General features: G+C 47.3%; 1 protein-coding gene across 3 annotated transcripts in view; it reads right to left on the bottom strand.

Annotated features, from left to right (window-relative positions):
• Positions 1–237: 237 nt before the first annotated feature.
• Positions 238–23,719, bottom strand: part of MFHAS1 (multifunctional ROCO family signaling regulator 1) — a 31,857-nt gene continuing 8,375 nt past the window's right edge. For 2 of the 3 annotated variants that reach the window (XM_075090910.1, XM_075090912.1), the window contains exons 2-4: positions 4,143–4,269; positions 2,216–2,646; positions 238–651 (exon numbers count right to left, since the gene is read on the bottom strand). In XM_075090910.1, the coding sequence (XP_074947011.1) occupies positions 2,643–2,646; positions 4,143–4,269 (131 nt within the window). In that variant the 3' untranslated portion in view covers positions 238–651; positions 2,216–2,642. Of the gene's footprint in view, positions 652–2,215; positions 2,647–4,111; positions 4,270–23,719 lie in introns of all 3 variants that reach the window. The other variant, XM_075090911.1, reaches the window with a different exon arrangement.

The raw sequence follows: 23,719 nt of genomic DNA, 5'->3' as shown, positions 1-23,719 counted from the left end.
GCTTAACTCATGAAAAATGACAGATCCTTAAAAAATATGGGGCCTTCATCCCTGGGGCTCAGGAATGTTAAGTGGGGTCTAACAGGCAGGAGCTCAGTAAAGGGACACTGTATGCAGAGAACTCCAGGATGCATCCTTAAAAGAGAACGACAACAAAATCAAAAGAACTATTGGCTTGGTTCTTCTGCACAGATCTCCCACCTGGCAGTTGCAAAGGGGAGACGTTTTTCAACTGCATAGAAAATTAAATGGCTTTTGCATATTAAAAAAATACAGATGAAAACAGAGTTACACCAGTTACTAAACAGTGGGCGGACAAGCAATCACGATTTCATATTAAATAGACCCAACCAGACTGATCTCCATACTGCCACACTCCTGGTATTACAGCTTCAGTGCACACAGCAGACTCAGTGCCTGCGAAGGCCAGGTAATGCCGTGCTCCCGCTGAGGTGGCATGCCCTGGCAGGAGAGCTGCGGTCCCAAGGAGCAGGCTGCCAAAATGTCCTCTCACTCCTTCAATGTTCACATATCCCAAACCAGATGGGTGCACTGGGAAACAGGCCTCCGGCTGGAAAAGCATTCCAGTTTGTGGTTTCTTTACAACGTGGTTTCCACGCAACGTCACAGCAACAAATCGCTAGTTTCTTCCTATGGAGAATGGAAAGAGAGAGGTGAGTAGCAGCAAAGAGAGGAAGAGAAGGCCGTCCAGCATGGCAGGTAACAGTAGGGAATGCTCTAACCTAAGTTCTGACTACACCAGGGCCCTTCATGTCTCATGGGCAGCAAGACTCAGGACAAGGCAGTTTCCTAGCGCTATTCCTGACACCATTCAAAGATCTCACCTCCCTTCCACTCCCTCCAGCAACTACAGGCAATTTCCAGTCCCCGGTTTATCTACACCAACACAGAAGCACAATCAATTAATGCTTCTCACTGACATAAGAAAGGTTCAGATGCCCACTTCCAGAGGTGGCAGGTCAACACATGAAATCTGAGCCCAAGCTCCCTCCCCAGCTGGAATGATACCCTGAAGAGACACCAAGCTGGTTGAGCTGCCAGCTTTTATTTGGCAGCTTTGTCCCCTGAAGTGAGGCACAATGGCTTATTTCTTCCTCCTGGCCCCTGCAATCTCCCACTAGAGTGGATTCTGCCCTGCATTTCCCAGTGTTAAGTTCCTGCCAAAGTGGATATTTGCAACCTTTACACGAGGCTGTTATTTGAAGGACCAGAAGCCAGGGGAACATCACACCTCTGCAACAGCAGCAGGTCCCAGCAGGATGCATGTCACTGTCTTGCACTGGTTGTAGGCCTGGCCAGCCCACATCCTGGTGGGGACTGCCTGCTGACCAGAACCACCCGTCCCAGGTCTGGGAGAAAGGACCTCTGCCCCATGTCTGCCATCACAGCCCCAAGGGTTAAGAGCTGTACATTAACACAAGCATTTTTAGTCCCTCATATCTCAGAACTCCACCAGCATCTGATGAAGGGGATCCTAGCTCTGGAAGTGCCTGCCTCCTATTTGATTTACACAAAATCAAATATTTGCATGGAGCAGGACTATACAGTCCAGTTATCAGGGCTCAGCTGTAGGGCACAAACCGACAGCAACATCTTAGAAGTCCTAAAAACCACCTAGTCAGAAGAGAAACCAGCATTGTGGTGCCAGTGCTCAGCCTACCCTTTCCCACATCTGGCCCAGGGGAGAATGCCTGCCCACAAAGCATGGCTGCCAGGGCCAGCCCGAGGGGATCAGGGCCAGTTTGTTCAACACAGCCACATGCTGCTTCACTAGATCTCTGCACAAAGATGCCTGGGTGACTTTGCTAGGAGGAGGATCCAGGTTTCTGCTGCTCTAGTGGCCACAATGCATGGAGAGTGTTGCAATGGCAACTCCAGAGCATCCAGATGTGGCAGACCATGAGCTGTTGGGGCTAGTGATAAGGAAGAAATGGCAGGTGCTGGGGGCACACTGACTGCCCTTCTTCCATCCCTGTGTGATTACAACACATCCTTATCGCCTCATGGCACAGTGTTATGTGAATGCACAAGGCAGGAAACACTTCCCAGCCTGCTTCTCCTCCTGCTCTGCCAGCCACAGCTCAAGCCTGTTGTGTGGGACACAGCCAACTGTTTTGCAGTGGAGCAATTTTAAAGGCTTCACAGCATCAACCCCCGCCCCGACAAAGCCTTGGCCAACTTCCACAAAACTCACTTGTCCAGGAATAAATCCAGGGAATCCCGCTGCAGCTCATTTCAAGAGACTTTCCTCCAAGCAGGTCTGAATTAAATGGTACCAAGAACATTTTTACATTCATCATGAGATCCAAATGGGTTTTCAACACGCGATCAATGGGTCCACAGAATCCTATCCCCAGTGCTTCCCCTCTGGCCAGCGGCCCTGCCATCTGCAGCAATCGTTTTGCTTCATGCCTCGTTGTTGTCCCCGACCTCCAGGTGACTGCATCCGCTCCAGCCACAAGGCCCCCACCTGGGAGCTGCCCCCGCCCCACAGCATTTCAGAGTCCAAAGTCCCATCAATCCCTGTCAGCATGCAACTCCACAACTGGAGAGATGGGAGCACTGCAGAGCATCAGCCATGTTCTGCCCGGTGGAAAACCTTTGGCACCAGCACTGACGATTTATCTGGAAGAGGAAAGGATAAAGAAAAAGTAATGTAGCACGAGCAGCAGGGTTGATAGTGCTTGTGATGAGTAACTGAAGACACACAATTTTCTCTAGGCTTGTAAATAGGGAGGGTGAGGTCTTTAAAAGTAACACAGGCCTTTTTGAGAACACAAGTTTCCTGCCAGCAGAGTGACTGTGAAACTGGGACACAGTTGTTAGCTGCTGTGGAAGGCAGGACAGGAGGACAAGTGCACAGGTGTAGCCTGACAGCACAGTACAACAAAAATTGCAGCCTCAGGTTAGAAATGGGCTGTGCCAAGTACACACACAGGAGGACCAAACGAATAGACAGTTGTGACCCGTGGCTCATTATCAGGGCAGCTACTTTGTTTCCTGCCCCAGGTGGGCACTTCACATACAGCTCAACAGCCACCCATCACTGAAGCTATTGTCCAGCAGGATGAGCTGCTATTTTGTGGTGGGAGGGTACTAAACAGAGCGAACAGCATTGAAAGCTACTTTCAGATACTGAAGTGAAAGTAACAGGCATCCACATGCATCACAGCACAGCAGCAGCCACAACCAAGACACTCGACTTGCTCCTCTGAGCTCCCTGCCAGACTCCCTTGTGCCACTCCAAGGAGAGCAGGCCATGGCTGCATTTCTGTTCTGCAAGAAAAGCTATGCATCAAAAAGCCAAGGCACTACCTGTTTTTGTGAGTGTTGTTCAACATTTGTTCCCACCACAACACAGCTCTGTTTTCCAAGCACATCCCCACTCTGTGTAGTGAAGGACATGTAGGCTACTGATACACAGGAGGGCAGGGCTTCTGTCTGGAGTTCTCACCCGGATGGAGGACTGGGCCAACAACAGTGCTGTGAAATTCAACGTGGACAAGTGCATAGTCCTACACCCAGCACAGGACAACCCCATGCATCACCACAGCCTGGGGTCCAGCTGGCTTAGGATGTGGTGGAGAACAGTTGAACACAAGCCAGCAGTGCATCTTCGTAACAATGAAAGCTAAGCTGTAACAAGGGAGACTCAAATGGGGGACAGAAGGAAAAAAATTCTGCCCCAGGAGAACAGAGTAACCCTAAAGTCCAGAGAGATGGTGGCCCCTCCATTCTTGGCAGTCATCAACCCTTGCCCATACAAGGTCCCAGGCAACCCGACCCAGCTGTGAGGGTGGTCGTGCTTGGAACAGGGGACAGACAGAGACCTCCTGAGGTCCCATCCTACCTAAACTTGACCATGATTGTATTATCTCCTGATCTGTCCTGGCCTCTATGTGTACCTTGCATCTGCCACAACACAGCTCAGGAAACACCTCAACCCATTTTACTGTACCTCTTATCCTTTGAGCAGACTTGTCTATATCCACAAATAATTAGAACTGTCCCCAGGCTGTGGGGCTGCTACCTTCCAGAAAAAGTGCTTAGTGGGGGCATGTTTTATGCAGGCTTTCTGGAGTCTACTGACAGGGGAATGGGGGTCTGCTTTCAGGTCTCACTTGGAACAAGGGCTGATCACAGTAGGAGTTGGGGGGTAAACCAAGGCAACATTAACTCGCTCGCTGCCGTTCTTGGGACAGATGATCTCCGTCAGTCCCTCTGGTCTCGGCTGACTCAGCAGTTCTCCTGTGAATAAGGGAAAAGAATTAAAACATCTAAGCATCGGCAAGACAGCTTTTGCAATTTTTAATTTTAGCATGTGCTTCCCCTCCCCCTCACCAACCAAACATCCATGACTGATGTAAGTGAACACTGTAAGAGGGCTTACTGGTCCTGCAACCCAAGCAGGTCTCATCTGTGTAACCATGGTGAATGTCCTGGTGATTACAGCTTGGAGACATGCTGCTCCACACAAATGTAACATCTGCCATCTTTCCTGTCTCTGCTTTGAATCACTGCACACAGACTTGAGTGCTCCTTAGGGATTCATAGCATCTAGATGGAGCCTAATGAGATGGAGGTTTTAGGAATAGGTGTTTTAATTAGGCTTTGGGGGGGCAGATGGGAACCAAAAATTTACTTTCAATCTCCATGAAAAGAAAGAAGCTGAACTGTAGCATCAGCAGTATAATTGGTAGACAGATAAAGCTACGGATACAAGCCTTATTCACATCTGCATACTACAGCCACCCACAGCCACAAAGCTACCCAAAAAGCAGCTGTCTTTCAGTTCAAGCAGAAGGTTGCTACAATGACCCTGCCAAGACCACCTTCTTTGGTATGAACCACAAAGAAGATAGTTTGAAAGCAGCGCCACAGACATGATTTTTGTATCACTTCAGCATTTCTCCTCTAAGAAATTCTAGGGAGAGTCTCAAATCAGCCACAGACAAGTGTGCTTGACCTTTTCTGAACCTGTATGTTACCTCCTGTTCTGTCCCTGAGCAACCCTGCCCATTGCAGCTGTCCAGCTGTTGGCCCAGTACTGTGATTTCTGAGCTGGAGCCACCTAGGAGCTGGAGACACCCTGGTGTGCTGCGATGGCTGGCCAACCACAGGGTACCTCTTTTAGTTACCAGAACAATATTTAGAAACAGGTAAAAATCTTGAGAGGACTCCCTAGCACCCCTCTCCCTGGGCGTGCTTGCCACAGCTGCCGTGGGACTGCTGCTGTGTCCTGCGTCACATTATCCTCTGCTGAGCATGCAGATCCCAGCTCTCCCCTAATGGAGACAATACCAGCTCTGCGAGTCAGTAGCAGCGGGGGGCTCTCCACCACATGGTATCCCTCTGCTAAATGAGTTGTGTCAGCTCCACTGTTCAAGTGCCAAGTTGGCAGCTACTCACCACTGGCACCCTTGTAGAATGCAGCCCAGGGCAAGATGGAGATCAGCTCAGTGAGAGGGGAAAGGCAGGTGCTGAGCTGTGCCCAGCTCCAAGGAACACTTTCCCAACAGCTCGCTCAGAGCAACTCAAGTTTCCTCCTGGCTCTGCTCCACACATGACTGCCCCAGCAGGGCAGATTCCCCAGCCATCTATGTGCCATCTTCTTGGCTTAGTCCAGCCACAGCTTAGACACCCAATAGCACCAGAATCACCTCTTGATACCAGTCTGGCAGGTAGGGTCTGCTCTCAAAGGCAATATGGGTTGGCAGCATCCATGCCCAACAAGGGCTTAATTTTTCTGCTGAGCGTGCCTACATTGGTGCCGCACAGTCCTACCTGAGGCAGAGGCACCAGACCACAACTGGCTTCTGCCAGCTAGGTCAGTGACTCCCTTTACAGAGGCAGGCCAGCTGTAAGCAGGCTGCAGTCACAGATCCACACAAAGCTCCATGTACCCACCAATCAAGCAGCCACTATGAGCTGTCCCCACTTCCACTAAAACACTCAGGACAGATGGTCCTTGGACTCCCCTATTTTGAAATACACTTGCAATAAATTCCTCTGCTGTTAAACAAATAACATCAGACAGAAAAATGTCTCCCTGTGTCTAGCTGCAATTGCCAGGCACCCCAGGAAAACCAGAAAAGAAATCACACTTCAAAGAAGAACTGCCCAGCCTGTGCAGCAATGGCACAACAGTCAGCCCCATCACGCCTGAAGCTCCCCAAATGCTGGTTCCCTCCTCTCCTCCTCACACTGTTTCTCTTCTCACTTTCATGAAAAAGCAGATCTAAAACCCCTTCGTTTTTCCAAAGCAAGAACACATTGTTTGGTATCATGAAAGCAGAGGAGAGGCCTTGGCAGAGAACATGCATGCACACAGTTCCTCCTGACAGACACCCTACCTCTGAGGCCAGTAATTCCAGTCTGCCCCCATGGTCCACAAATGAATTCACATTTGGTTTGACTGTCTACCCTTGTCTCACACCCACACTCAAACCTGAAGTGGCAAAGCAGCTTTTAAGCCATGCAGATATATCTCCCAAAACAGAAGAATCGTGATGGTATTTGCAATTCAAAGTTAAATCTGCAAGGCAGCGTCCTCAATTATGTGAGCTGTCACACACTGAAAGCAGCATTGCATCCCATCAGGCGCATATGCCACCAGGCTCCATGTCCTAGTGATTCCCAGGTTTCCAACCCCAGGTTGACTTCCAAACTGCAGTATTGCTAACAGTACTGAAAACACTGGCTCTGAAAGATGAGTCATAAAATCAGTGCACCATTATGCGCTTTAAAAACAGGGCTAATATCGATTAGATCTTAAAGCAGAGGAGTGCAGGAAGACTAGTCTGTCTGCTTGAGTCTTCATTCCCATTTCCATTTCCCTACTTCAGGAATTCTTAGATGGAGATTTCTCAAGCTGAGGAGATTGCTGTAGGGTAAGATAGGTGCCTGATTAGAGGGAAACCTCTTCTCACAGTTCTTCAGTCACCCCCCCTTTTCTTTATGGCTTTACCTTCCCCTCCCTTCCCCTGTATGTTGCCTCTGGGATAAAGCTCACTTCACTCTATCCCCAGTCCCATCCACACCTTCTCCAGCCCCACTCCCATTTCCTGCTGACACACACGCTGCTCCCCAGAACAAAGACTTTTCTCACAGTTACTCCATGAGATACATCATGCTCCAAGTGGGCAGAAGGTCACCTGTGCATCCTTCCTATTTCTCCCCAACCCCAGCTAAGGGATGTCCCACTGCCTTCCCACCACAGCATTCTCAGCCCCTTGTCTTTGCAAACTGCTCATCTTTACTGCATAAACTCACAGTACTAAACCAGGCATAACTATCTAAATCATGCTACACATCACTGCTAAATAAAAGCCAGTGTAAACCCCATTGCAATGTGCAATCTTCAGAGTTGTAACAAACTAGCATTGAGACGCTGCTTGGATGCAACTCTCCAGCCCAGAATCTCTCAGTTTTCAGAAACTTCATGTTTCTATTCAGAAATTATTCCAACTGCAGGACATTAGAAAAAGTGTCCAGGGCTGTGGCACCATGGGAAAGAGGAGATAAAATCAAGTATTGCACTGATACAAAAGAAAAAGCTAAGTGCCTGACATGCAGTGGCGTTTGCTTTCTTTAATTGTTAAGTTTAGATGTAGCTGGAGCAGCCCATGTCTGCAGCACTTGTTCTGCCCCTATGTACAGACTAGCCAGTCTGTATTTTGATTGCACATTCCTTCATGAGCATGTCACAAATTATACTGGAAACCTCAGTTCTGCCAGCCTCCTCAAAGGTTGCCTTGCAATGGCGCATACACAAACCAAGAAGCTTACCCTAGTCTCAACATGGCCTTGGTTTTAACATTAACTTCCACAGAAGCCACTAAGGTTTTAACCAACACTCCAACTACTTTGTCTTAAGGCTAAAGACTAACGCAACTGAGTTTTTGAAGAACAATCCCATCTTCCAGGAGACAAATTTGCATCACTAAGATTACTCAGCTGATTTAGGATGATGAGCCCTGTTTGCAAAGGCACTTTAATGCTGGATAATTGCTGACCAAGGCCTGATTTTCAGATGCATCTAAGTCCCAGTTCAGGTGACAGCAGAAAGGCACCCACCAAGCCTGGTTAAAAGCACCTGCAAACAGACAGCAGATGCTTTAGAAAATGCTCCTTTGCTGCCTCTCCATTTACAATGGCACAAACGGTGCAGAGGAGTTGCATCTATCCCATGGCCAGCCTCCTGACATTTTGGCACAGAAACAGGTCTCCACAACTGGCTACAATGTGCTGTACAGCAAGCTAATGCTGAGACACAAACCCAGACCCTGTCATGAAACTACCATAGCTGGTTTTGGCTGCAGCGTAAGCTGTTTTGTACATTCCCCCAGGCAGATGGGCGCAGCAAGTCATCCTGCCCGCACCATTTAAAAGAAACTTGCTACACATGGGCGGTCACAGGCAAAGGTAGGAACAGACCTTCAGCCATGCCCAAAGCTCTGCCAGAAGGGCCTGTTTCCTCTCAGCATTAGCCAGCTCACCCGAAGCATACATTTCTATGTCAGCAAGATGTTCTTTGCTGCTGCTGTTTTATCCCCAAACAGACACAGGCACAGCCACCTTTGAGCCACTTGCGCTGGGTTGCCGGGCCAGGCCAGTGCCTGCAGCCCACAAGGATTAACTGTATGTGCCAGACAGAGCTCAACCACGTATCGCCACTCAGTGGACGAGGAAGACATTTCTACCATCGCGTATGCCCAGGAACACAGGAAAGCATAGGTGTACAATTTTTGGTCAAGTACAGAGTTAGGCACATTTTTCCTTCCGTCCTTGATTTACTGTCATTTGGGGAGGGATGCCTCCCTTGGAGCCCACGCCAGTGATCAGACCCATGCGTGCTGCAAAGCACACTTCACTGGCCTTTAGGAAATACCCGTGAAATGCCAGATACCCATGACAAATCAGAGATTTAGGAGGGAGGCTGACAGCAAGAAAAGCGAGTACTTGCAGGAGTGTTAGGTTACTCTGCGCTGGCAGCCACACAAGCCCAGCTGTAAGCCTACTTGGCTGTCTTAACAGAGAAGGGGTTTGCACACAGGGAGGAAAATCCCACACAGACCATTTGCCTTCACACAGTTTCCATTGCCATGGCTGTGTTGTGGCACAAGGTTCCCTGTTCATGTGTCAACAATCTGCAGCAAGGACACAGGGCTGAGAGACTCTGCTCCAGCTGAAAGCAGAGACATCACAAAAGGGAGCAGAGTAGGGTGAAATCCATATTATGAACATAAAGTTTCATGAGCCTCACATTGCAGTTGTGGTTACAGGAGCTTAAAACTAGCAAACAAAAACAACAACGATTGCAGTGTGTGAAAGTGCCCCAGTGGGAGAGACCACTGCGAAAGAAAGGAACAGGGAAGAAAACTCTGTTGGTAAGTACCAATCACAACAGCAGGCTGGTGAGCAGAACCACCCATCAGCACATGCCCAGGAACAAATCAGCCTAAGATTACATATAGTTAAAAAAGAAAGGGAAGACTTGAACAAAAAGCAAAGCTTGCTCTGGAAATGCAGAGTGGAAAAGGTGGCCAGTCACAAGGCAAAGGACCAACCTGCAGAGTAAGTCCCCAAGACCAGAAGCTGAGAGCACAGAGAAAAGGTTGTGGAGAGCAAGGAAAAGGGTTAGAGCTTTCCAAAATATGCAAAAGGAACTGATGGCAATTTGCCATTTCTCCTTTGAAGGGTTCAAGGCCAAATATGTCAGCAGTGACACCTTCCTCGAACAGAGAGTAGTCTCCTGTGGGTGCTCAGCTCCACCCCAGAGCACCACAACCGTCGGAGGAGCAGGTTCAGCCTTGGGGCTGCTGGCTGACCCAAGAACCTGACAGCTTTCCAGCTCTTGCATTCATAGCACCAGCTGCCTCGTGAGCCAGCATCTCATCTCTAGGCCTCACATCTCCGCTGTGGACATGTATATGGCTCACCTTGAATATTTCCCCCAGCTGCCTGCACAGAAAAGTATTTTCCCATGGCTCTTAATTCATGCCAGATGACAGAAACGTGAAACAACCTCCATGGTGGATCTCTGAAAACAGGCAGGAGTACTTTTCAGCTTGGAGCTGACAGGTCTAGGTCAAGCTTCAGGACCCAGAGCCACCGTTCCCCAGGCCAGGAACCCCAGACACACTGCAGAAGCCGTGCTCTGCTCAGCTCAAGCCCAAGCAGCTTTCCCCACCGCAGCTGAGATCACCCTGCACTTCACCTCCTAACCAAGTTACTACCAGGCTAATCACCCTGGTGGGAAGCCAGGGCCATGCCAAAGAGTAAGGTGCTTTGCAAAGCCTGCCCAGGAGACAGGGAGACAGATGCTGTACCTTGCAATCGCTACCTCTAACTTCAGTCACTCAGAGAAGGGGAGAGGTGACACAAACACCAGCTGCAGACTGGAATGCTTAAGGGGGTTAAATACCCTCCTCCTTCCCCAAGTCATGACAGTCAGCTAGCTCTTAGCCCCTTGCTGTCACAGCAGAAGAGGACATTGACAGACCTCAGTGGTTGCAAAAGCTCTGAGGAAGCTGGCATTGGATGAGTGTATGCCTGTGTAGAGAACTTGAGTGGAAAGCATTTTGGATGCTCGACTCAGCAGCTAAAGGAGGGTAATTATTCAAAATGACAACTTACATCTCATCCACTAATTTCCCCAACATGAGTTATTTGACATCATCCCTTACCAGTGCGGCAGTACAAGGTTTCCAAGTATAAAACTTGGAAAACTCTATGTTTGTCCCAAAACATTAGTTAATTACCTTTTTCTCAGGCACACTGAAGTTAATTATAGTTAGAACTAGAATCCAGTTAAGAGCAAAACAAAAAAACCACACATTCCCCAAACCACACAACTCAGTACTTCCTATCTCCATACTCACAAACCAGAATGGAGAGAGCAGTAGGAAATCATCAAAACAGTTCCATCAAAATAACTCCAGGAGTGGTCATGAAGGTTTGAGACCTTCTGTCTCCTTCTGACAGTACAAAATAAGCAGCTCAGACAAATAAAGGATGGTTGACTTCTACATAATTCCTAAGCCAGTGTGGCTCCATGATGCATGCAACGTCTCCTCTTTCCACAACTCACAAAATGCTGAGCATAGAGAGCATTTGTGCTAGGTAACGCTGTCGTCTCAGCAAGAGACTTGCCATGAGGAGAGAAGACTGTGACTTTTGACACCACCATGACCCCCTGCAAAAGGTCAGGGGAGAGTGAACATGATGCCGTTTCTCCACTCTGTCCCATCAAACTCAATGTATTTCAAATAGTATTTCAGCATGAGTAGCACTCCATCCTTCTTCCTGTGCAGTGGGGAAGGTGGGAGCAAGCCACCTCTGCCCATGAGTGACCAGGGCAGACAAAGGAAGTCACCACAGGGGACAAGTAAACAGCACAGAATAAAGGTTCAGGAAAAGGAGAGGGAGCAGTAAGGAAAAGTTGAAATAGAAAACAAAACATCCTCCAAATTGCTGAATATTTTGCTGCCCTTCTAATATCTAAAAAGCTTCTTGAATTGGCAGGTTGCAACACAGCACTTTCAGATGACTGCAATAGAAAGCCATGAAAAATTGATTTCCTTCATTAACATTTTAGGACCTTATTAGCTGGAACGAAATCGACTGTCAAGGCATTTTAAGGGAGAGTCATGGTGTAATGAGCTCAGTGCGAATTATCCTCATCCTAGAATAGAAACAGGCCTGTCACTGAGTAACCAAGTCCAGAAACTACCTTTTGGTTATTTTTAATCCCAACCCTTCAGCGGTATCTGCCATGAGCACTTTCTCATTCTCCCAAGGCACCAGCTGGACAGAAGGCTGCAGCCACCCCCAACCTGTCTGCTCTCACCCAGTAAGAGCAAGGCACGACTACATGCAGAGTACCCACCCGAATGCTAGACACCACCAGCTGCAGCCAGTCCAAACAGCAACAATCCCCACCAGCCCTGAGCCCACGTTTCCAAACAGTAATTCCAAAGCTATTACACCCCCATCACAGAGGAGATGCTGAGCCTTCTTTCATCCAGATGATTAGCATGCTGCAGATCCCACTAAAGGAAAAAAAAAAAGTATAAAAGAGCTCTCAAAGCCATTACTATGATAAACAAAGTTAACAGGCAGGGTTCACTGAGGTCTGTAGGCAGCTTACCAGGACTGGTCAGCATTCTGCTAGCTCCGACTCTGTGTTTGGGTCACAACACATTAACAGCTGGCCACGTGAAAAGCCAGCCCCTGGAGAGGGGCTGACAAGGCTCAGCCCATGGACTTCCAGCCTTAACCAACTGATGAGACAGGGCCAAGTCCCAGCCTGCCCCCCTGCTAAATTTAGAGAATTAGGCAAGCCTGCAAGACATTTTTCCTCACGATAGTTTGCTATGGCATTGCACCCAGAACTGGTTGATCTTTTTTTGCCTGCTCCGACACAAGAACTAGGAAGCCTTGATGCAGGTAGTGCAAGGTGCACTCAAAGAAAACCAAAGGAACAGTCCAGCACCTGACCGAGGCTGCAGAACTCCCTGCTGCAACCCGCTGTAGATGCAAGCTCACGAGGGTTCATGAAGAGACCGAACCAGTCACTGGCGAAGTGTCTTTAAGCATTACTAAAGAGACAAACCCCTGTGCTGAAGACAGACAAAAGCTGGGAGAACACCTGGGACAAGTTTTTTTCCCCACTGGCTTGCTCCTTCCCTGCAAGATGACCACGCATGCCATGGCTGAAGGTAGGACCCTAGCTATGCAGCCCCTCTTCTGGAACAAGCATTCAGCAAAGTCCATCTGGGGAGTGAAAGACCTGCAGTTTCCCTTGTAGTAGCCTTTTACATTCTGCCACAAGAACCCTTTTTTTTTTTATTTATCTGCCTTTCGCCAGCCAAGAAAAAGAAGAACAAACCAAAACACACACACACGACGTGTGTAGGTGTGCTGCCCAACAGTTTTCCCTAAGATTAAATAAAGTCCTTCCTGGGTAAACGTAACTTGGCTCCATGAGTTGCTGTTGCCTTAGGGCCATTCCAAAGCTTCAGTGTGCTCAGCAAACTGAATTGGAGGGAGCTGTATTTTCAAACCTGCATGGTAGGTATTCTCTTCCAGATCATTTAAGGTTATATCCATGCGCAGTACTCCTCAGTGAAGTTATTTTGATCACTCTAAAACTCTTCCTGTTCAGCAGGACAACAACAGAGCCCACTTAAGCAAATGAACAAATTATTCTTCTTTTCCCTTCATCATCATTGACTGGTCTAAGGAGCAAAGTCTAAACACCGTTAAGTCCCACTCAGGCTCAAATATTAAATCAAGTGCGTTACCTGTTAATTGAACCAACCTGAGCTAATCCCTGTTTTAATCTATTAACATGACTTTCTATTGAAGCCACTTCACTGTGGAATTTGATCTATACACATATATCACAGTGATGGTGCTTCTCCTCAGAGCTACCCACTTCCTACCAGTTAATAACTAACACCACATTACGTGCTGACCACAGGTATGGCTTTAGCTGAGTAGGAATGTACAGGATCACAGAAGGTTCCTTAAAGCCATCAAATCTAACTTGTGGCTCTGCGTGTATATTTTCTCCCTTTATGCTGAAGTTCCATGATTACATCCTTTGGTCAAGTGTTTCTTCCTTGTAAGATAGAGTGTGATGTACATTTGGTTGGAGCTATATGGCTGAAATCAGAGGAGCACAGCGCTGAGACCAGTGGCCAGCTGTCCTCTTGGTCTCATGGGTAGGCTGGTGTTTTCTACAAATGCATTGCTGGTGCACATGGCAGTGCCCAAGCAGCACTCCACACAGCTCAGAGCTTGAGTTTCCCTGTGCCAACACAGGCGGAGAACTGATTTTTGTTTTAAATCTTCTCCATTCGTTTGGTTTAAAGTATTTTTGATATTACCAAAATTGCTGTCTTTGAAGTCTGAGTGAGCTGCTGGCTTTGAACTGCTCAATGGTCAAGAACAAAGCTCTGTCTGTTCCTTTACTACTAAGAGCTTTACAAAATTGTTTTCAACTTGTCCCTTTCTCCAGAGGGGATAGGAACTAATCTTTTAGATCTTTTTTTCATGGTGATTCCTCAGCATTTCCAATAATTCAACTGTGCTTCTCTGAACCTTCTCATTCCCTCATATCCAAACAGGTGACAACTAACAGCTGTAAATCAAGGCAATAATGAGCTTTTGCTTACAAACACCTTCTCCCCATAGGAAAGTGCTTATTTATGGACTTAATATTATAGATTGTTTTACCACCTCTGCTGAAACCAATTCTTACTGCTTTTTAGTCTGCCACTGGAACGCCTTCCAAAATGATAAGTCATGCAGGTTCAGAAACAATAGCTTTGCTACTTAACTCCTGTAGAGTTCATTGCCTGCGAAATGCCATCTGGTCTGGGGCTCTCAGTGCCCAAAAATAAACTGCAGCATCCGTCTTCACTGTTTAAAAATTGCTTCTACAGCAGTCATGTTTGCTACTGAAACAGGAAGGAGACGTGGGTGCTGTAACTCATCAGCCTCCCAGGGAGGCAGCAGCATTACTAGCAGAACATTTCACTCCACCATCATCTCCTCTACCCCCCTGCGCCTTCCTAGGAGCTGCCTGCTCCACCATGGTGACTCCATGACAGAGCTGAGCTCCTAAGTATTTGTCCTGCAAATCTGTATTACTCCCAGGTTTCCTCCAGGCAGCTTCCTACCAGGTGGATGGCTCTGAGGTACTTACTCCCCAGTGTCACTGTCACACAGCCCCAGCCCCCTCTTCTTCATATGTCTCATCATCTCATGTGAACTGCAGGCTGGCTGGCTCTCATCTGGACATGCTCAGCACCGATCCCCTCAGAGGGATCTGGCTTGAGAAGAAATAACCTTAAAACTTCACAGGCGTTAATTTGTACTGATCAAAAAGGAGAGACTCAGGGAGATCTTAAGCACATGGTCAAGAGATCCCAAGATCGAGGACAATTGGGGCTGGAAAAGCAGGAACTGGCAGGATGCTTGCTCTGAGGGGAGATGAAGCAGACATGGCAGCTCAAGAGATGGCTTCTGCCTTCTCTTGCAGGTGCCTGCATACAGGAGGAAAAGACTGCACATTTCAGAGCTACTCAGAGATCACATGTTATTTTAGACAGTGAACTTCCCACAATACAACAGCAGAGCAACAACCAAAGATATAAGGTCAATCACACACAAATTTACACAAAAGGCCATTACAAGAGAAGCAAAGAGGATCCCCTCCTCTGCTACACTTCATCCAGGATCAGTTTGTTTCAAGATGCAGGAGGCCCTGGAGAGCCACCAGCATTTTGGACACAGAGAGTTTAAAGGGGAAACATGAGCCAGAGTGGACTAGAAAGAGCCTTTTCTTCCCTCCACCACCACCAAAGGTTTGCTCTGTGAGAGGAAAAATCAGAGAAATCAAAGACCTACTGGCTGCTCCTATCTACACATGTAAGGATCTTGCATGGTTGGTGCTAGTGGAAATGTGCCCCACAGCTCTGGACTTCAGCAGCAGTTGCCTGGGAACCAGAGGCACCTGTATCCCTTCTCCATGATCTGTATCCCTCTCACCCCCCTCGGACTCCTGCATTTTTCTTAAACACTCAAGCCAAGAGAACAGTCCTCCGAGCAAAGCAAAGCTTTATTAAAAATGACTTCTGATTAAAAAGAACTTTTAAATCTTTTTGTAATGACTGGATTATCCGCATCATGCTGCATTATGCAACTGGGGATAAAGCAGCACAGAGCAAGTGACAATAACGCCATCTCTAGCAGAGCCACAACGTTGTGGGCAACTCCCAGTCCCAGCGCTCACCTGCAAAGCTTGGATGGGGCTGGGCACACTTGGTATATCCCAGAGAAGCAGAACCATGCACGAAGCTTGTATGGCACAGCAGCTGCAGAGCAGAGTGTTTCGCAACATAGATTTCAACCAGAGGTGCTGTTTCAGGGGAATACTACCATGAAATGCAGGTAAGAGTGACAGACCTCTGACCTGGAGCCTGGTCCTGGGTATGCCATAAAGCATGACAACTTGTCATGCCATACTGGCACTGAACTGGAGGCCGGGCAAGAACTGCACTCGAGCTGCTCAACCTCCCTACGCAGGCCACACTACCAGCATCCACCCTGCTGTCCAGGGACAGGAGCAGCCACGCAGTAAGTGAACAGCCATACTGCTCAGCTTCCTCTGGCCAGCTTTTAATGGGAAGCATATTTTTAAGCACCTGCAAAGTGCTATGCCAGAAATCCATGTCAGATTTAAAGCCAGCTTACTGTGCTCCTCAAACCAGCCTATCAAGCATCTCCTCTCCTCACACCCTCTTCAGCCTAATAGTTTGGGGTTTTTTTTTATTTTTTACCTTTTTTTTTTTTTTAAAATCACTATGAATCAGTGTGAATCACTAACCTGAGCATGGTCTTGCCTTGTTTGGCAACATTTTCTTAATATTGTGTTTAGCTTCACCGCAGGCACTCAAAAATGTGCATATGTGTGTACATAACATGCTAGGCTCTCTTTTGCCGTAGAAGAAAGATGTGATTTATTTCAAAGACAGACAAGGAACAAGTTAAAAATAACAGGCAGCTTCAAAAACTTCACGGTAGCTTTCCGTTACAAAAGATGACAGAGAAAGGTACTCTTTTTTTTCCTTGATCCCAAAGGAAGGTTCCCAAACTTTTTTAATACAAAAAAGTCTTTATTTTGGCTGAGCCTTTGAGGCACCAATACACTACTTGGGAAGAGACACACACAAGACTCAACTCTTGATCATTTATTTCAGCATCGCACTCTAAGAAGGCTCCAAGCTGACCATAGCAGCCACTTGCTGAGCTGAATTATTTGCATGTGCAAGCATTGGTTAAGATCTTGCCAAAATCTAATAATTATCACCTTGGAATCTGTAGAGCTCCCCTGAGAAATTACAGACTTCTCACCTATTAAAGCTGGCATGAAAATGTCACCAATGTTAGATGACAGGCTTCCACTTCACCAGTGTGAGCAAGACGCCCTGCCCCAAACCCCTGACAGTCCAGGTTCAGGTACACGGATCTGACACAAGCTGTTCGCGAGGACAAAGCACACAGGAGCTTCAATCCCCACGTAGCCCTCAAGCACTGTCACAAAGCTGGGCAAAAGTACCTGGAGACAACTGAAGTTCCAGAAGGAGGCTTATATCACCTCCATTTTCATCCACTGAATGTTTCTGCAAAACTGTCCACCAGAAGCTTAAAAAAAAAAAAATAATACTTGCTCAGCAGATCTCTGGGACATTGAACCCAGCAAGCAATGGCATCCCTTCCCAGTGTCCCAGTTGTCTGCCTTCACTCCCATCTCAATGTGATGGTATGTGACTGGGATGCCTCAGACCTGGTCCATAACAGGATACAGTGAAAGGAAATCTGTATTAAAGACATCTGCAAAACCAGAGGCATGACTGGTTCTGGCACAAACTCCCATTGCACATGCAGTTGTCTCCCTACTTTGGCGGCAGTGAAACACCATCTTCTCTACCCTGCCCTCCTGGAATTTGGATGATGGAAGTTGGGGTGGCTTAAAGTCCATCACTGTTGCCACTCACTACACCTCCAAGATACTGAGAAAGTTAACCATTGTCAGAGCAAAGGGCTTATTGCTAACTTTTTAAACAGAGCGCTGAGCCCCAGAGCAAGGTGGGCAGGCCCAGAGACCCTCTGCTGAGTGGACAGGGCTCAAGAGAGCTGAGCAGGGCTGCCAGGGGACCCTAACCAGCGCCAGCACAAGGCCAGCATGAACAGACTGCCCTCAAAGCCTTGAAGCTGCAGTATGGCTGCCTTACTTGACAAAACCAAATTTCTTGTTTTGCACTGTAGCCATCACTTAGTGCCCAACCAAAATAGATGTAAGCTGCTCCACAGTAAAAATAACAGCAACCAAGAAACGTTATGTCAGATCACAGGAAGGGGAAGCTCTTTTTTGATAGATTTCCTAAATTTAGCAGCTTTGATAAACCAAAGTCACTTGGACATGAAAATTTTCCGTATCCAGTGATGCATCATTATCTGAAATAAAAGCATCAAAATCTCTCTCAGACAAAGAAAGAGCCTGTTCAAAAGGAAGATTTAGAGAAACACCCAGGGAGCTGAAAACTCATCTGGTTACGCAACGTGTGTAAGTAGGCCTGGTGCTGGCTGCCGATTCCCTGGTTTGGAAACCTGCCACCAAGCACATTTGACCCATCCAGCAGTTCTGCCTGTAAAATACAGCCACACATAGCAAGTGGGTAAGAAGCACCATGCAGACCGGGAGAGGAAGCACACACAAAACCCTCCATCTCTTCCTCTCCTTGCGGCAGCACAGACTTATCAACAGGATAAGTCTGTGCCTCTCTCCCTGCCTGGGATGCCCCAGCAGCATGCAGAGAGGTCTGCCCACTTGCTCCTCTCTGGACATAGCATGCTGGCTTCCTGAAGGTACAGGCCAGATGAGGCTTCCCCAGGAAAGCCAACCTATCCAAAGGACTACCTGGTGACTACTTTGAGCCAGCATTGATCATCCCAGCTCTCACTGCTTGGTCTGGGTTGGGCTGCCCAGTGATGTGGTGGTGCAAGATGGAGGGACTCAAAAGGGGTAATGGTGGGACAGAGGCTGCCTGGCTCAGAGCCCCCATTAAGGCAGCGGTGGCCAAGGCCAGCAGTGTACCCTCAACCTACAGCGCTCTTTAAAATCAGTTTGAGCCCAGGAACAGCTCCCCATCATTGAATGAAAGTTTGGCACCACAGCTGTTGCTCTGACACCAGTTTGTCTGGATTTACAATTCCCCTGCCCTTGGGCAACTCCTGGGCAAGTCTGCAATTTGCAAGATGCCTTCCACGCACGCTACAAATCTCCTGACTGTGCTGAGCAACTCAGCTGCCTCCCTACCATCTCTTCTTGCTCCAGCTCCTATGAGTCCCATCATGACTAAATTCCCCTGGTAAGGAAGGTCATTGCTCCTGTGAGCCACTCCCTGCTTCACAAATAGAGAGGAGGATGAGGAATTAAAAAAGAAAGGGCACACCTAATTTATGTAGCTACCTCAACTCCCCTTTGCTCCCATATAGACAAGGCCCTAGCAGCTCAGAGCGTTTTGAGGAAAACCAGAATGAACTGGACATAAATACCTTGAAACTTTCCCTATCACACACTGCAATATACAGCTGTGTCTCACTATCTGTTGAGGATGTAATCCTGAAAAGTACCATGGTTAGCAGTTTGACAGACAATTATGCTATTTTTACCCATAATGTAGTAGAAGAGAACATATGTTCAGACAAGTGAGTTGTACACAGTGTAAATACAGAGGAAGGGTAGAAAGATACAAAAGCAAATATCAGGATGGCCAATATGAGATGTCTGCTTTTCAGAATGGGTCACTATCCCCAGCCATTACCCCATTTTTGGGTCCTGCATTCTTGATTGATCTTGATTTATCTGACAATTTTAATGAGAGCAATGAAAATGCAACTGTTCACACACAGGCAATGGGAATACTTACAGTAAAAGACTGATATCAGGCAGCCAGTCTCAGACAGAGGTCCCTGCCTCTCTATCCTCCACACTGTACATCCTGTGCATTTCAGCTCTGCACATTACTAAATCCTTGCTTTCTAACATTATCTGTTCAGAAAAAAAATTGCTTGCTGTTCATACCCAACTGCTGCATCTAAGAAAGAGGCCACAGTGAGCAGAGAAAGGTATTAAATGGTCAGCAACAGACCTCCACAACAACAGCTAAGAACGCAGCAGGGTGCTGCTGCACAATGGTCTGTGCCACAAGAAAATTTTGCAGTTCTCTGTGTCTACCATAATGTTTCAGATGCTACAGAACAGAGCTGCATGTTTCTTCTGCTGCAGGAAGCTTGCCCTCCACTTGTTGACCATGTAGCAAGGGGCCTTACTAGACGCAAGGACTCTTGTTTTGGGGTAGGTTTGGGACAAACCTGCCTCTCTAGCATTCCCCTGCTGCCAGCCTTGCATTGATACAAAGGCATCAAATGTATTGACTATGTCTCTTGAAGTCAAGCAAGCCACAATCACTGTGCTCACCTTCAATATTTTTCCACTGTGTGGTTTTGTGTGGCAGAAAGAGCACCTACATACATGGGAAGCAAATTAGGTCAAGCACCTGTGTCTCAAGCGAAACTCTGCAGATTTTGGTGCTGTGGAAATGATGGCAGATTCATTTTTTTTTAGGAAGCCCATCAACGACCCTACCCTGCTACAGGGCAGGATCAGTCCCTTATCACAGGCCACTGCTCACTCTGTGCTGCAGGAGAGGAAAATACCTGCTAAAAATGTGAAGAACATGCCCCAAGAGGAATCCACCATACAGATATTGCAGAGTTACGACATAAAGATCATTCAAGAGATAAGTTTTGAGCAGAGTATGCCATGATCTTGTATTCTGTTAGGACAAAAAACCCTACAATATTAATTTTATCATTAGCCACAACATGAGGCCCACAAATCCCTGTCCTACCATTGCTCTACCTTTGTTTCCTTCCTGTTGCGCCATAACAGGGAGAGCCTGAGAACTCTACAGAACGTGATGGATACCAGGCGAAAAAGGAGGGACCTCTCCCAGAATAGTCTGGGAGGTCTGGGGTCCCTCACAAAAAATGCTTATGCTTATCTAAACTGGATGCTTGGCAAGCATCACCCTAAAAAAAGGGAAGATATCCTGGTATCGCTTTCATAAAAGCAGTAACAGAGAGATGCACTTAGGCGAGCTTGTGAAACCCCGCTAACAAAAGCCCAGCAGAAGTCTCCCATCATCTCATCAGCACATTTCAATGTAACCAAGATCAACAACAATACAGCTCCTTCATGGAGTATTTAAGCATCACCTCCAAGTCAGCATGTGGCAAAACAGGGCAGGTCTGAGCAGGAATTGAGATGCAGCTTTGGTTTGCTCTAAAGGTTACTTGCCTCCACAGTTCAGTTTAGTCTGATCCTCACAAAGCACTAAGGCTAATGGACTTCCCCACAGAAGTGCCCAGCTCACCTCAAAGATGTCATCTGGTTCATGCAGAGCTTGCCATGCCGAACTGTCAATTCAAAATTAATGTTGCCTTGTGAATTCTGTAAGTCCTAGGCCAGCCTCACACGTGTTCCCAGGAGTCCAACCTAGCCACAGCTAAAGCTAGTAAGTAAGTGTTCTCAGTATACGTTTGGGAGAAGGACAGAGCTCTTGAAAATGACCACTGGAACAACCCTCACAAATCTGAAATTAAAGTTTCCCTTTAAACCACAACCAACTCAAGCATACAAGCACTCCAGCAGCCACAGCTCGGTCCAGTTGCCACCTCCATCCACTGGCCACAGGCAAGTCACCCCTACCCACGGATCCTATAAGCATGCATCAGTCCTAAACCACACCGCCACTGACCATGTTGGCAACTTGATTAGTGCATTCAGGACCAAGCTTTAGCCAGGAAAATACCACAAGTACAACATGACTTCAGCTTCCAGCAGCCTGCTGGGGCAGAAGCATAAGCCCTCAAACATGGTCCAGCTGAACACCCCAAATGAAATTTCTCCTAAAGCCAACCAGCCAGTTATTTCACAGGTCTTGAACCCCCCAACTCCAGTTCTTACACCTGGTTCCCAAAGAAACAGCTAGAGGCCAAATCTCTCCCAGCTGCTCAGCTGGAACAAAGGCCACATCCACACAGCTGATCTTCCCATTACAGGCTCTAAACTGCATCCACTCAACAGCTTCTGAAAATGCCAAGGCCTCCCCACCCTCTGTATGAGACACAGCTTCTTCACACTGTGGCCACCCGAATCCCATCAGATCTCCTGCTGCATGCAAGGAGATCACCATATAGCAGACCAAGGAGGCAGGCTGAGACTCCTTCAACCCAGCTGCATTGCTTTCTCAGACCCAGATATGTTCTTAGCTAGCCAAAAGCACCAATGCAATTTGTTTGCAGCAGCAGGAGTTTAATTGTTATAACTGACACAGTGCTTTAAGCACTCCCCACCCCCCCATCCCTACCAGTTCTCCCTTAGTACATCCTTGAACTGGCATCCCACAAGCTCACCTGAGAAGAGGTGACTATTTGGCACCAGCTAGCCTGCTTACTCTCACAATTGCCCACATCTGTACAGCAAGCACAAGTACCACAAGCAAGTAGAGGGAGAAAAAAGGAACTAACTGATCATCTTGTATTCAGCCCCCAAGACCAGTTTTCTTTACTCATCACCAGAGGTAAAGAGGTTCGTCCTCTATTTTGGGGAGGGGGGGTGTAAAAAAAAATTTGTACTCTGACTTCCAAGGATTCAAACCCAACACAGAACTTTTCATTAAATACATATTCTCCCTTCCCCCCTGGCAAATTACTTTCAAGACCCAGACAACTAGCCTGCACTATTATTAGCAAATAAATCACTAATTGTAGAGCATGCTAGGCTACCACAGTTACCTGCTTAATACTGCAGATGCAACAAAACACCACAGCATACAGGAGAATTACCTACCAGATACACTCATATTTTGCTTTTAAACTGATACTTGTTTTTTCAGAGCTCTGTCTCAATTTCAAGTAACATGTTCACAACATCACCAAAAGACAACAAATATTCAGCACTGCTGATGGTTTCCCACCATCCTCTCTTGAGATGCAAAAGGAATAGATATATTGCAAGGTCCTACATGTGGATCATGCACACGATATATCTCAACTAAACTTACATGGGAAAACTTTTCACACTTGGTGTTTTTAGAAAGAGGCACCACACCACCAGAAGTGTGTGCACACAGCAAGAAGCAAAGCATGTTTCACTACACCTGTGCCCACAGCGTGCTGAAGCAAAGTACAAATCCATCCTCGTGTAATCAACTGACTCTGGAGAGGGGAAAACCTACATCAACATTTTCTCAACCTCCCAGTCAGTAGTTTTTAAATAGTTCTCATGCAATGAAACAAATAATCACTTGGTACTGAGCATCTCTTTTATAGGTCATGTCCTGCAAAGACAAATTTCAGCAACTGAAAAAAAAAAACCCCACAAACAAAAAAAGTAATGCACTGAAGGCCAAGCACCCTGCTTTGCTTTACTAACCAAAGCAAAAAGATCCACTCAACCAAATCTAGTGTTTCCCTAGTTCAGTGATGGCAGCTCAAAGTCCAGAGGCCCAAAGCCCAGAGATGACTCCCATGGGGAATGGGGCAGGGCAAGACAAGACGTTAAGGAACAAACCAGAAAAGTTCTCTTGTACCAGAGCTGACATACCAGGAAACCTTTCCTTTAGCAGAAGTGCGTAGGATCTTTTTGCATAAAGAAGAGGATTCCTTCAGACAGCATTAAATATGCAGTTGCCATCCTAATTTTGAATAATTTTAGCAAGTGCCATTATTAGAGCCTCAAAAAAAAATCCCCCCAAACACACACAAAGCAATACACACAATACATGGTAACCAGACACTGCAGGCAGCAGGACAGTTTTAAGAAGGCAATTCAAAGCCTCAGCCTCTCTTCTGGCATCCACAGTTGAGGTTGTCCCTCCCATTCCCGTGTCCTCCCAAGCCAGATCATCAAGCATGAGCCCAGCTCTACGCTGGCTACTCCAGTTCTTTCCAAGCACTGGTTCCCACACCTACACTCCACCAGGCACAGTCCCAGGGCAGCCGTCTATGCTGCACACCACAGTCTTCCTCTGGCAATTCCTGTGCCACCTGCAAG

This window comes from Phalacrocorax aristotelis, chromosome 4, assembly GCF_949628215.1.
Source record: "Phalacrocorax aristotelis chromosome 4, bGulAri2.1, whole genome shotgun sequence".
In the NCBI taxonomy this organism is placed as follows: Eukaryota; Metazoa; Chordata; class Aves; order Suliformes; family Phalacrocoracidae; genus Phalacrocorax; species Phalacrocorax aristotelis.
The sequence above is the reverse complement of the archived record's forward strand: the minus strand, read 5'-3'. Positions and strand labels throughout refer to the sequence as shown.